This window comes from Lampetra fluviatilis, chromosome 5 (assembly GCF_964198595.1).
Source record: "Lampetra fluviatilis chromosome 5, kcLamFluv1.1, whole genome shotgun sequence".
Classification (NCBI taxonomy): Eukaryota; Metazoa; Chordata; class Hyperoartia; order Petromyzontiformes; family Petromyzontidae; genus Lampetra; species Lampetra fluviatilis.
Genome location: NC_136279.1, coordinates 730,163 through 744,949, shown reverse-complemented (window position 1 = coordinate 744,949; position 14,787 = coordinate 730,163). Strand labels below are relative to the sequence as shown.

Below are 14,787 nucleotides of genomic sequence, written 5' to 3'. Positions count from 1 at the left end.
TTTGCTGCGCGGTTTTACCAAGTAAATTAGTGAGGAATTTTTCTTCTTGCCAAATTTGGAACGTGACACCGGCACACATGGCCGATTCTCTTTTGAAACATTGCCCGGAGACCTTTAATGCCCGCTGCGAAGCAGACGGCGCATACTCCATGGTCAATACACTTGCAGTATTTACCAGGGTGGCCGCCGGTCTTCAACTGCGTACCTCTGCAACCGGCTGACCCGTTTCGTCGTATACAACACGAAATAATCGTTATGTTTCATTGCAGATCATTGTGTGGGGCGACTACGGGCGGATGGACAACAAGTGCTTCATGGGAGCGGCCCAAGTCCTCCTGGAGGACCTGGACCTGAGCAGCGCCGTCATCGGCTGGTACAAACTCTTCCCCACCTTCTCGCTCGTGGACCCGACGCTGGCGCAGGTGGCGCGCAGGCCGTCGCAATCGTCGCTGGAGAGCGCCGCCGAGGCGCCGTACATGCGCTCCTTCTAGAGCCAAGCGGCGCTTGCGGCGGCCGGCCAGTGGAACGACGAGCGTCGCGTGCGAGCGCTGTGACGCGACAGAGGACTACGCGCCAGGCGGCGGAAACCATCGCAACGGCAGATTCGTCGACGAATTTGCAAGCGGTCAGCAGATGCGGCGGCGATCCAGCCTCGCGTTTTAGATCCGATGAGATGTACCACTACGGACCAACCGCAAGGCCGCTTTGTCTTCGACAATCAGTTTTGCCAATGGACGTGGAAGAAACTGTGCGGATTTGGGAAGCGAGGCGGCAAATGGTTGAACGTCAATGAAGCCGCGAGACGGAGACGGAATTGGAGTTGCACATTCTTCCCTATCCCCCCGTACGCAGGGTCTTCGCTAAAGGTGGATGTACAAAATGTGAAACGGGGAACATGTGTGGCTTTTGATGGTTTTAAAGGACCAAGATTTGTATTTGGCTCTAGTGACTTAGCATAGCAAATGTGACCTGCTCGCTGCTTCTCTAGATCGCCTCCGGTCTCATCGATACTGTAATAAATCAAATATTTCGGGTATTTACGGCAATGTCCACTCGGATGATTTCTTTAGCCCCCAGACATCATGCCGCTGAGTGTTATTTAAGGGCGAATCGCATCCTTTGCAGAAGCCTGTTAAAACAAAGAGTAGTTGAATCCCATTTAGTAAAATTATAAATGCATATGTTTACATGCACACTGGGTGAGAATTTTATACACTACATGTGTGGAAAACATCGCAGGCTGAACCAACAGAGAGAGAAATGTATTCATTAATGACGAGTTTGTGCCAAATGTGAAGTGTGGTATAATTTTAACAGAAGTATGTATGTTGAACTTCTTTCGCACCGTTCGTAGCCAACCACGGTAATCGGAGGTGCGGAAAGTCACGGAACCATTGACAAAGCCTTATGACTGGACATTTAAGTAAAGGGAAATTGCAACGCTATTTAAATGGAAAATCAAAAAGATTTATTATAATCTAAATAGATATCCACCTTTCATATTCCCCTTGGATGCACATGGGCCACTGTGCGCGGTGTGGTGGCATTCAGCGCTATTTAAGTCGCAGCCCTGCTCTCTTTGCTGCAGAAAATAATTGTAAGCACAACCACCGCATTCCACAATTCCCCTGCGACATTCGCCGACACGTTCTGTGCTCTTGATAAGTATAGGTATGAGGTTATATACGTGACACAAGCATCCGGTGGCATGATCCCAAAGGCTTCAGCTGTGTTATGTATTACCACACTCATGGCATGCTGTTCTTTGCTTTCTTGCACTCAGTCTGGGGTGTGCGTACAGCATGCTCACTAGCATCTGCCTGCATGGGATTCCAGGGGTCGGAGTACAGAACGACTTGTGACAGCCCTAACATTGTGTAAGTTTTATATGAGACTTGTCGTAAGTCCGAGTATCTAAGAGAGTGACGACATTGGGTATTCATAAAGCTATGTAGCTGTGGGGCCCACTCGTACGGTCTGTTGGACTTAAGAGGAGTCTGAAGAGATGATTCTGTACTCGTTTACCAAATCCACACTCTGAACCCTTAAGTGTCAAACGTCGCTGCAACGCAATGCCCAGCCCCACGCGTTCTCCCCTACAGTCTTAATGTTTCACAGTCATGCTGTCAAAGAAAGACGGGCTTACACGTGCAATGGTGTCAGGTTCACATTCCATTGTTGAAAGCACACTTTCATTGCATCGCGAATACGAATTAAGTGCCACGAATGAGATTTCAGATTCACTGGTGGCGGAGGGCCAGTTCAGCCAAGTGTAACACTGCATTATTCAAAGAGGAATCAGGCTACGCTTTGTCTGCGCTGACACTTTGCTCCAATCGAACCCTCCACTATGAAAGCCACTGACACAGCAGCCAATAGCAGCAGCAGCAGCAGCTGAGCGCGGTGCCCCACGGGAGCCTGGCCAGGGTCTGGTGGCACGAGGACAGCGGCGCCGGGCACGCGGTGCAGGAGGGTCGACTGCGGTGTCCACCAGGGGCACCAGCCGCAACATCACTCGCGATGGGGTCGCGGGGCCTCGCCCTGGGGCCCAGACTCGATGCTTAAACACGGCCGCGCACACAATGTCACAGTTTCAGGTTTAGTTTCTATCCCTTCACCTTCAACCCCTCAGCAACGAACGCGCGATGACTGACTGTGCGATGGAGGATGTGATTAAGACGGTCAGGAATGTTTCTTTTGACTACATCGATGTTTGCGTTACGCCTGCACCTCATACCAACACAGCCAATCGGACAGTAGCACATCGCATCGCATGCAAGGTCAGCACTGCACATGTCAGGACATCCCACAGAAGGCTGGTGCTGGAGACACTCACAAATTCGTTTGCATAGATGGCATTTCATTTGCTTATGTAGCCATCAGACGCATCGGCCGGCAAGCCAGATAACAATGATATCCATGCCTCCCCTCTTTTGAAATGCGCAATATTCTGATTTCATAACGTGTTCGTGTCTAACGCGATATTTTGATTATTGAGAGCGTATGGCGCCCACCGTTGCCATCCGAGTGGAATGTGGAATGGGATGGAAATGCAAAACAGTCCGAGATTGTGAATGTAAACGCAGTTCTAACCGTTGGGCATGCACAGCAGCATAAGCTACCACACGAGTCCAGATCATCAGAGGACACACAATACAAATCGATCGTACATCTGTATAATGTTTACTTAATACACACACGTGCACACACTATACACACACAAGTATCAGTAAACAACAGCGTAGCAAAAGCATCTACTAGGTATGGAGTTAAGCAGTGGAGGAGGACAGTGCCTGAAAGGTCAAGTGTAAGTTATTTTAGTTGTACTCCTTTTACACGCACACAGTTTCACTTACTGTGGCCGAGGTCATTGGTAACTATGACATAATAATGTTGTATATCTGCGTGTAGACACAAGAGATATAATTATGTGTGCGGGGGTGTAAAAGACATCGCAATATGTCCTCAACAAGGTCGTGTGGCAAAACAAATATTTTTCCCTGCATCAGAAACAAAAATATATATACTAGCTATTTTGTATTCTTATGACTTGTAAATGGTAACCCGCGATCATTGGGCCTCGGGTACTCCTCCAGTACTCCTGCGTCCACAAAAGCACCACAACAATGTGCCGTGTGAGTGAGAAGGGGTGATTTGACCGATACGCACATAGCCAGCAGTGGAGTGACCATGGCTGATGATGACAAGGGCAGTTGTGTTGTCGTGTGCTTGCGTGGTCACTTCGTGACACGCATTGCTGCGAAGTTGCATTCAAGAAAAACGCGACTCAAGTGAAGGTGACGCGTGACAGTTTTGCAGATATGAATAAAACATCAATCTTGAAGGGACTGTGAAACTAGGACAGAGCAGGCAAAACACATCTCCATTTACACTCACTCGCTACAGGAGGACACGACGCCCGATGGACTGAATGGAACGTATGCACCGTGTGTATTCAACCAAACCGATATGCCACCTCAGTTAACCAGCGGTGATTGATGTTCTTGCATCCGTTGAGGCTGCCCCGTGCTCAGTGCAGATTGGCTCCCCAGCGCATTTTGATTGTGAGCACAATCACCGATCAAGGTGCCACCTGGCGGGTTTAACATCGCCAATGGGCTGTCGCTGCATTCTTGCCAGCTCGCAACTGGGAGGCAAGCAAGTCCGTTTAGTGTGTGGGTATGTGCCAGATGTGTTGCACTCCTTGACACAGACTTACATTGGAGGATCGTGTAAGTGTTCGTCTAATTTGCTTGTAAATAGGTGGAAGCAACTTGACGCTGCTGCGAGTGATAATTCATCTCCGTTGTAATCCACCCTCGCCACATTGCATAGGCGCGATAGACAAGTTGTGTTGCACACTACGTCAGCGTGTGGGTTCATCGGCGAGCCGCCCGCGTTTGGCTCGGCGTGGTCATCACACAACAACACCCTGGGGTCGGAATGCAGCGAGGCCCGAGCACGTGGATGAATATGCAGGCGGTCATTAACAAGTGCGGCTCACGCACGCACGCACACGATCTGTTCCGATGAGAGGCATTGGAATTCCCACCCGGGGCTCTGTAGTCTCCATGTTCAGCTGGCCGTTGTGTGTTCTCCTTGTTTACGTGCAGGGTTCATCGTATTTATGATAGAGTTCCGAATAGGAGCATTCTTATGCATTTCATGAACTGAGCAAGTTTAGGGTGACGGGTATACATGGGAATTTACTTTAAATTCTAGTTTATCCAGGAACATTTCAAATGGATATACTTAAATATATTTAAAACCATGTTGAGCGCTCTACAGCACATACATTACGCATTGTCCCGGTATGCATTTAATGATTAAATTAACACATATACATTACTGTGAAGAGTTAATTACATATCAGCTTTTACAATTCAAGTGCAATGCCTCTCAATTACTAATTACATCAATACAGTATGTACTCAACAAAATGTTCTCTCCCTAGACATGCATATAATGTACAAGCATAGGAAGAAAGAGACACTTTTACTGAAACCATTACACCCAAACATAGCATTTTATAAGAACACCGTGATGGAGTGCCAATTATTGACTCAATATTTTCAGAAAATATTGTTTCTGTGTCTTTTAATTTGGGTAAGTGGGGCAGCGGGATAACCATGGGCTATGCCCCCCCCCTTTAACACCTTTCCAGCCCCCCCCCCTTAGCCTACATCCACTTAGCCTCCCATGGCTTCTTGACTGCCACACCCCCAACTTCGAGATTGGCCCCTATCCATCTCATTGGTTTGTCAACTAATGAATGACACAAACTAAAGTCTGTGATGCCTCTGTCCACTCTGAGAGGGCGTTGCCGTCCGTTGTTTTGACGCCGCACGTTCACGTCCATCCACAAAGTGCTCGTATTGGACCCACTTCGGGAGTGTCTCTGCGGGTTTCCCAGGACTCCGTCCTCTCCATCCCTGCGACTCAATCTGATCCTCTCCCTCTCGCGTCACTTAAATCCTCGTCCTTCACGCCCCCCCCCCCCCACGGGACATCCCTCTTTACAGTCTCCCCCCTTCCTCCCAGAATCCCGCCTCCTCTCTCATCGATCACTTGAACCGTTCCTCATGAACGCCCCATCAGTCACTCGAGGCTCTTGCCCACCGTCGCTTTAATTTTGATTTCCATTGCGTCGTTGATCACGAACAGTCGGACCACTTGCAGGCCCCCCCTCCGTGCTGGTGTCCCTGCAGGGTGAAGAGCATGCGGATGGCAACCCCATCCCTTCGGTCGTTGACTTTTCATGGTGGTCTTACTACATTTGAGGAAGTGGCTGTTTATGATGGTTTGCTGTACGTGCTGCCTAGTCGCGCGACATTCATGCGTGTATTTGCACTGCAGCGGACGGATTAAGAAATATAGTTTTATTGTAGAGACGTGTTCACGTAGAATCCAGAAAAGCGTGCATGACTTTTTAAAAATATATTGCATCTTGTTAACTGTTAACATATTACTGGTGTAATGAGATAATTTAGAGTGTTCTACGATGGAGGGAATTCGTCGTAACTCAACATTTCTTAGCTAACTCAGGCGCTTTGGCACTTTCAAATGTCTATTCGCCAGGAATACTGCATGGGTTTATTATTTTCCTCGTGCAAAACAAAATGCGAATAGGCACCACCAAATTAATTAGTATATCAATGTTTAATAGAAAGCGTTTTCAAAGGGCAACCATCCAATTCGAGAGAGGATTGATGATGACTGGTAACTGAAAGATTAACCGACAGACAGACGCCTCGTTATTTATATGTCGCAGTGCTGGAGATTCATTCATTGAGTGTCAGAAATTAGGTTTAGTAACTATGCTGGCTTGACAACTTCATTTTGCATCCATTGATAATCATTTTTTAATGACATACTTTATCCAGCATCAGTGCCAACTTAAAACACACCGCCTGACAGGTCTGCTTACAGCAGCCCGTAACACTGGAGACCCTTGCATGTTTGGCTGACGTTACCCTGACAGATGCACTGCCTGTCATCATATATAACATGGCTTTGTATCTTTGTCCGTGACGTACATGTGGTTGTTATGATGTCGTAAAGCAAATTTGATTTGCCAAACATTTTAATTATTTTGCTAAGCCTTATCCCTAGGGACCCTTTTGACACTTCAATGACCGATTTGTCTCCAGAGGCCACTGCATTCCAAGTCAATCAGTCAATGTAATAGAAGGAATGTGTGATCTGGCAGCCTTCTCACCCCAGAGACTCCACGCGACACATTTTCTTTCAACATGAACCGTCCTGTTCACCCACACGTGACAGTAAAATAAGTGTATGTCTCTGTTTAAAGTGCGCACATTTTTAGTGAGCTTGTTTTGTTACGTTTCCCATCCTTCCGAACACACGAGTTTTTCATTGTGTGACTTCATTTTACTATTTGCTGTTGAGTAAGAGAAGGGAAATGCTGATGCAGTCTTCCGTGAGTGGTGCTGGCATCTGGGATGTTTGACATGTATCTATAACGGTGAAGGGGGGGAGGTGACGTTGCTGCGTTTAGGAGCAGTCACTGCAATTGAACTACGTGTTTTTTTATTTATAGAAATTATATTTTTACTTGCTTATTAAACATGGTATTCACATGACTAATGTTGGTGAGAAGCGTGACTGCAAATTCTGCCTCACAATATGTGAGTGCATCTCAGTTTTATCATCGAACCTACTGGGTGTGACCTCGTGAAAACAGAAACATAAAGCTTGGAGGCGTTTTAAAGTAGTGAAATTATTCTCACTTATAGCGTGACCAGTGTTATATTCGTCAGCATTTTTATTTTATTTTAATGACTAAATTTAATTTACAAACTAAAACTTGAGTAAAATCCCACAGATTTTGGCCAAAATGTTGATGAACTTAACCCTGAGTGTGGCTCCTAGTTTAGCCTTCTGTATCAGACCTCCGGCCCTTGTCACACAACTCAGCATTCACGGCACATGCATTCGAGCAAAAATCTACCTTGCTTTTGGTGTACAGCTTTAAGCACTCATAAAACTATAGTTGAAGTTACGGACATTATATGCACACCAGCACGTGCACACACATACATAAAGGTCATAAAACACCAATGAGTATTACAGCCCTTGTTTGGGAGAACCTAATAGTGTGACATTTCCTTGCAGGTTATTGGACTGGGATTGGTTTTACGTCAAGATAAGTTTGAGTTTCCAGGGAGAGCAGGCCATAGGTGTATATATATGTTCTATGCTCTGTTTTACATCCACTGTATGAAATTGGATTATATAAAAATCCACGCAGTTAAAGTGGAGCATGTGCACATCATGTAGTGCATTATGGATATTAATTTACAATGAGGCCTGCTGAGATGGTGATGGAGAGCGAGCGTTGTGTATCTTCCTCCTTCAACAAAATTGATCAGCTTTATTGCAAACGGTCAGCAATTTACCTTTAAATAATGCGCCCAATTGGAAATGTAAGTCGACCGTGCAAGGATGAAATGAAGACGCACGCATTTGGGCTCACTTCCACTTGTTGTGCAATTATTACTGGGCAGTTAAACTTTCACCACATCTCAAAGTATTTTATTTTACCAGCCGCATGGGCATTATTTTAACATTGTCGACTCGTTTCCAAAACACTATTATGAAAACAAAAACAATCCGAATATTCACTATTCACCCTGTTATTTAAGGAGATTGTGCATGTCGTGTGCATATAGTATGCAACAGTACAAATAAACGCAACAACAATATTCCATCTCTGAAAAAGAATGATGTTACAAAAGGGTAGTGACTGATACAACCTTGTAAATTCTCATTTTTACAGCAGTAAACAGGGTTGTCGCTTAAAATGATGCGTGCTATTTAGAAGCTCGTCCATAGACATGAAAATTAAGCTGTGCTAATCACGACCACCCAGGGCGTTTATTCACAAGCCACATAAGCAGGGGACAAGCACTCTGAAGTGTTCCTGGCCTTCCAGAGATAACTAAAACACCTTCTGCAGCTAGCATTCCATTATTTTTTAATGCACATCATTACTATGGAACCTTTTGGCATGTATCCTGTATGAAATCACTGATTACACATTCAATAATAAATCGCATGCTTATATTTTTCGTTGCTGTATTATACTTACACTTATTAAATATTAAGTATTGCATTATGTAATAAACAAATTGTACATATCTATGCATTCCATATTTTGTATCTTGCTTGTCACACTATATCGACCATTATTAATGTTTATGAGCCCTTAAGGGCTGTATAAAGAATGTTTATGGAGTTTGTTGTAAGTTTAATTGATCTAGTTTTGATAACACGTGATGCTGTTCTTCACAACAAAAACGCTCATGTTCATTCCCCCCCCCCCCCCATTTTACTACGGTTCATTGATGCTTTCTGCAACACTGGAGGCAATACAAAATTATCTATTAATTTATATCATGGGTAAATAATTACTGTAATCATGATAACATGTGTAATATATGAGAGAATTGTATGCAAAAATCGATGGCATATAAAGTGTTCACATGCTCTTCAAACTGGAAGAGTTTACTGCCAGGAAATGGGTTATGGACAATCATAATCTTGTAGTAAATATTTTGGAAATATATAAATCAATATTAATAATTTATCTTTTTATTTATAAAGCTGCTATTGTATGTAACATGTGTAATATGTAATTTAGAAGTATAATTTGTATTTTTTTATTATTATAATTTTACGTAGAGGCATCTAACATTACATACACTGGGGCGTAAACAAGTGTGCTGTTAATATCATGAATTCTCCACGGCGTCTTATCGTGAGAATGGCTATTTTTTACGTGCACTTCTAACCTGGCACATGTTGCTGTCCATGTAGCGTTTGCGTATGGAGATGCAACTGACAGGTATCTTAAACCGAGTACAATGCCTGACTTGTTGACTGTAACACTATTTTAAACAATAAAAAAATATATGAATTAATTACTGATGAATTTCTGTGCTTTATTCAACTGACATGTACGACCTGGGGTTCTCAGCCGTTGTGCTGCTGACTGCTGCCCTGCCTCTGATCTGCTCAGTGGCAGAGTCACTGCGCTCCAGCCTGCTCAGGGAGCTCGTACACAACACTGCGAGATATCCAACGCAATGCGCCCCATCACCAGGCCACTGAAACTGATGCCAATCCTCTGGCTCCCTGTTCTGGCCAACATCCTGTCGCCAAATATCAACAATGCCGCTCACCGCCGACTCAAGCCCCGATCCCTTTCGGGCAACCGCGCTGCTGTCACCATCTTAGAATCCCACCCAGATCCAGAGGGACACTGCTGGTGAACAGAGAGGGATACCACGAATGTCCAGAATAAACACCTCATCCAAGACTCAAACATCGAACCTCCTGGCTCCGCCATTCCTCAAAGGCACTGGTGGAACCATTAACCGCAACAGAACATCAACAGGCCAATGCGCACATCTGTATACATGGAAAATGCAAGACAAAGCCACAGCAGTGTGCTTGTGGCCATGCAACCCAAACTATGGACCAGAAAGACAACTATTGTAGTCCGCTCTCTTTCAACAGAACAGAATCAAAACAACACGGACTCACTCTTCAAGCCCGCTCATCGCTCGCAGACCTATGACGTTGGCGAAGTGTATCCATCGGGCAACCACCGGTGCCCGGAAAGCAGTAACAACATGGCATGTTTGTTCACATGCCAACTTTATTCATTGGCTGTGTCGGATGGAGGATTTGCGAAACACATTTTACTTTCGCGATCCGACCCAAACATCCACTGTGAATCTGGCCAACCACTGTTGGCTTTCTCACGAAGTGGTACTCATTGTATCGACCCAAAAAAGATGATGGGCAAGTTCATGAGATAGGGAGCGGGGGTTCCGTGGTGGGTCCTGCACCACCAAACGTCCCTTTGGTTGACGCAAGTTCGCTCCCCTGAGCGCTGTGAATCACCACCCACAGGCTCGGCCGGGCTCCCATCCGAGGAGCTGAGGCGGGCCCGAGTGGCACCCAGAGGCTGGCAAGCGAGAGGAATACTTAAAGCCACACCGTGGGGGGACACTTAAAGGGGCACCTTTGAGGTTGGGTTCGACTTCATAAAAAGCACTGCGGGGTCTGGCAGAAGGAATGGACGGGCGGATGCCATCAGTGGCAATGGACGCGATGATTGACCTCTTGACTTTTGCCCGACTGAGAGCCTGACCCCCGCCGTGGGTGAGTGGAATGTTCACGCTCTGGCTCAGGGGGACCCCGGTGGACAATATAATGACCACGGTCTCAATGTCTGCGCACTCGTCGATGGGTGCCGCCTTGCGCTGCGGCGTAGCGACACGGCAGTGGCCGCGCATTGAGAGCGATCTCGTGCACCGACTTGCTGCGTGCCAATCGTTATTTCGGTGTCATGCTGCCACTCCAGTGTCACATCGTTGAGGTGCAATGGCACGAACAAGCAGCAGGAGTAATGCTCTCATCGGCTTGCACTCGATTGTTGACTGCTGGTCGCATAACGCGTTTCGCAATTGAGCCGCCCGAGCGGCTTCCGTAGGGGTCAGGCAGGGGGGGGCTCCCCCGCGTGTCACCTTCACTCGGGACCTGAACAGCGCAGGGCTTCATCGCCGAGTCCAGGGCCTTCACTCAGCAGGGCCTGCAGTGGTCACACGGGGCCTTCACTCAGCAGGGCCTGCAGTCAGCAGGGCCTGCAGTGGTCACACGGGGCTCACCGCGTGCAGGGCCTTCAGTGGGCAATACAGGGCATTGACGACACGGCTATCAAGGGCCCACGCGGCCTTGGCGAACTTCACCGACTGACAGGGCCTTCGCGCGATTCCAGGAGCATCACCCTCGGGCCTTCGTGAGCGTGAGAGCCGGGTATGGTTTTAAGTTACAGCCCATTTGTCACTCCACTGCTGGATGAAGTTCTCCCTCCCGTGGCGCGTAAGTCGGCCACACGACATCGGCGGTGCGCCTTGGTGCAGGGGGAGACGAGGCCCAGGGCAGCTTCTCGTATTGCTCGCCACTGACGTTCGCCACGAGTCGAACTCGGGCTTCAGTAGCGCAGTGCCATCGTGTTATGGGTGGGGTAGTGGATTATAATCGGGCCTCGTTCGAGGAGTTGCTTAAAGCTCTGACTCGTTACCCGTCCACAACACACGAGTCGGTCGTAACCCTCGCCAAGGGAGTGTGTCATTCATAGCTGTAAATGACGAGAAAACCCCAATGGCTACAGAACAATTAAGTGTGCGAGTCTTGCTACAGTAATGTTCTGAAGATCTCGAGTTATATTTTGGCTTTGTGATGGTCTTGTATCAACGCGTGTATAATGAGTGTCATTGCCTTTGCAATACAATATGCCCAATTCCACAGTTGTTTTATCGGAAATGAAGTTGTTACAATGATAGACTGCATTGTTATTAATCTTAATTTTGGAGCTTTCGTGACTGCAGGAATTATTCTTTGATTCTTTGGTTCGAGCCGGCGTGCATTGTTATTGTATTGCTTGTTGTGTAATGTTCACATTTATGTGAAGTTAATGATGTTGTGGTCTGACTGTTTAAATTCTTACCGTTCCAGATCTCCCTCGAAAAAGAGACTTTCGCTCAACGGGTACTCGCTTGTTTTAAACAACAAGTATGTACATTTTGTCCCACCTACTACTTTTAATTATATTGCTCATTAGAAGCTTGACACATAACGCTACCAGCCTTTTGACGTCTCTCCATCTCGTCACCTGAAAATGTTTGCCCAAACTACCACACAAAATGCTCTGCTGCCTCCTTCACACTCTACGCTGCTGACACATTCTGGAACGCATCACCCTCCTTTGCACTTGACAGATACAAAACTGCAACAAAAGACAGCACAAAAAGACAAGAGCCGGTTTCATGTGCTTTCTCCAAACCCTGGCAGAGTAGAGCGTCATGTGGCCGATCATCTGGACCGCGATGCGCACCTACGCGCCCTACGTGACCTTCCCCGTGGCGCTGGTCGTGGGCTTCGTGGGCTACAACCTGGAGTGGATGGCGCGCGGGGGAGACCTGGGCCAGCCGTACGAGGAGCGAGGGGTGCTGGAGCGACGTGAGGAGCGCCGGCTTCAGGAGCAGCTCCATGACGTGGCCACCGGTGGCCCCGGCCACTTCAACAGTCTGCACGACGTGCGCGAGTTTGCGCCGCGCGCCGTGCTGGAGCGTAACCGCGCCGGCGGTGGAAGCGTGAGCTAGTGCGATGCGTGACGCGCCGTCGAGCCGGCGGGTTGCGTTGAGCTGCGTCTGCGCTGCCAGATGAGATTGGTGATGCGAGCAAAGGTAATTGGTGTCATTCCCATCGTGACGATTCGTCGTGTTTGGCAGACGTTTCGTGAAATTGTAGTGGTGTCCCAATTATTGACAATGGAGCCACTACCACCACGTCTTTGCTGACAATCGGAAGAAATAGATCGGTTAACAAGATGGGAATGATATCCAAAAAATGTAATAAATATTTTGCCAGTCTGTAAGTTTCTTTTATAAAGAATATAATGGGATGGAGGTATCTACACTAAAGACAAAATAATGGTGGATCTAACAACGGTGCAAGATTATATAAATTCAAAAATGTCATGCCACTTAAAGGTTCTCTAATATATTGGCAATGTACCTGATATGATAATTGTGTTGTTCCAATGATAATACTTAGAGAAGGCTTTGTTCAAGCGTATGGGAGGGATGATTTCCTGAATTGGTGTAAACTTCCTCTGCACTAGCATCCTTCATCAGGGGGATGATTGTTGGGACAGGTGCTGAATAGGTAGCATAGAGCTTTCATGAGGTGACTGCCCGTCTTGTAAGACAACTTGAATGAAAGTGTACTGGGCAAAAAAGTTTGATCCAATTTTTGTCACTTGGTCAGACTTTGATCACACCAGTGTCAGTTTGTTATTTGTGTGTAATGCAATCGGTGTCACTACAAATATGGTTATAATTATTGATGGTGTGTTTGGTGTAGTGTTTGCCAGGTGACGTAACAGAAAACATGAAATAGCATACATCCCACCTGTTCATACCTGCAGCCTTTGTAATTGAGTAGTATTAAAGTAAATGTTGAAAGAAATAAGTTTGCCAAATTATTGGTTGATCTTTTTATATATAAACCCAGAAAACATGGACCATTTTTCCAACAGACTGAATAGCAATACTTTTGCATGTGGCTAATATACTCTGGAAAGTTCTGTTGCGTAACTTAATTTCGGTGTCCTAATTAATACAACATAATTCGAGTGTTGCAGTACTTTTATGTCAATTTAACTTTGTCTTCTCCCTTTATGGTACATGTATTTTATTTTGTGTTTAATATATTTACTCTTTGTTTTTTTCGGTAAAGTCACGTCTTTTTTACCTACGTGACTACCGACAAAACCAGAGAGTATGGACCCTTGCAGCCACGAAAACTTCACATCTAGAATTATTATAGATTGTGGAGGAATTGTCCCTAAGGGTATCATATAATTAAACCTTTTAGAGTTAACATAGCTCTGGAAAGTTATAACTGGATACAATATGGCATTCTCTGTTGTAGCTGCATTTTGAGTTTAGTTTGTCCTTTCCCCCAGCACCTCCGATAAGTATGGTTGGCTACGTACGGTGTGAAAGAAATTCAAAATGTATCAATGCATACGTAGCAACTGTTGCCTCAGGTTTAAATGCAGAAGCTGTTATGGGTAGTTGTACAGAGTGGACCTGTCCAGAGTAGGAGGCGATTGTGACACAGTCCAAGAGTTCACCTTTCACTTTGTGACCTTAACTACACCATGCTCCTGCTTGTCAGTGGTTCTGAATGCCGAGGCACTGGCTACGTGGATGCTGGGAACCATTCACACTGGATTTTTGCGTGACGTGAAGCATGTTCACATCACCACAGTGCAACGTAAGACTCGGGTCCCTTGCTCCACCCTTACCCTGATTGGTCGCCCGGCTCACTATACCACTGTGAACACATTTACAAAGGCGCACTCGGCGATATACACGGCGTTGAATGGCAGGAGGTGAACCCTCTGTGTTGCTGGGATGTTGTTACCTGGGTTTCACATGGCTGTTATATGTTGGCTGTGCAATGTTTATTTAAAAGACTGCTCGTGTCTCTTGTGATTGGCCAACATTGTACAATGCTGGTGGGTTTCAGTGAATTTATGAAGTGGCCTTTTCACATATAAATTAATGTGGATGTGTATGCTCATATGTATACATGTTTAAGCAGTATTCCACACTGCTTTTATGTACAGCAAGTTCAATATTGTATTATACAAATAATTTGAATAAAATGATATAATTATATATA

General features: G+C 46.1%; 2 protein-coding genes across 8 annotated transcripts in view; both read left to right on the top strand.

Moving 5' to 3' along the window:
- Positions 1 to 7,391, top strand: part of LOC144932362 (regulating synaptic membrane exocytosis protein 3-like) — an 82,546-nt gene extending 75,155 nt beyond the window's left edge. For all 3 annotated transcript variants that reach the window (XM_078856326.1, XM_078856328.1, XM_078856327.1), the window contains one exon: positions 270 to 7,391. In XM_078856326.1, coding sequence (XP_078712452.1) covers positions 270 to 491 — 222 coding nt within the window. In that variant the 3' untranslated portion in view covers positions 492 to 7,391. The remainder of the gene's footprint in view (positions 1 to 269) is intronic.
- A 3,531-nt stretch (positions 7,392 to 10,922) lies between these two features.
- Positions 10,923 to 14,787, top strand: SMIM12 (small integral membrane protein 12). 5 transcript variants are annotated; one of them, XR_013636899.1, is made up of 3 exons: positions 10,923 to 11,346; positions 12,049 to 12,105; positions 12,312 to 12,355. XR_013636899.1 is itself a non-coding variant. In XM_078856325.1 (3 exons), exon 3 carries the CDS (start codon positions 12,396 to 12,398, stop codon positions 12,693 to 12,695), a length of 300 nt encoding a protein of 99 aa, XP_078712451.1. In that variant the 5' UTR covers positions 10,941 to 11,346; positions 12,049 to 12,105; positions 12,390 to 12,395; the 3' UTR covers positions 12,696 to 14,787. The 5 variants fall into 5 exon arrangements, 4 of the variants coding, with proteins under 4 accessions (XP_078712451.1, XP_078712449.1, XP_078712448.1 ...); XM_078856325.1 differs by lacking the exon at positions 12,312 to 12,355 and adding an exon at positions 12,390 to 14,787 and having other exon boundaries at positions 10,941 to 11,346; XM_078856323.1 differs by lacking the exon at positions 12,312 to 12,355 and adding an exon at positions 12,385 to 14,787 and having other exon boundaries at positions 10,946 to 11,346.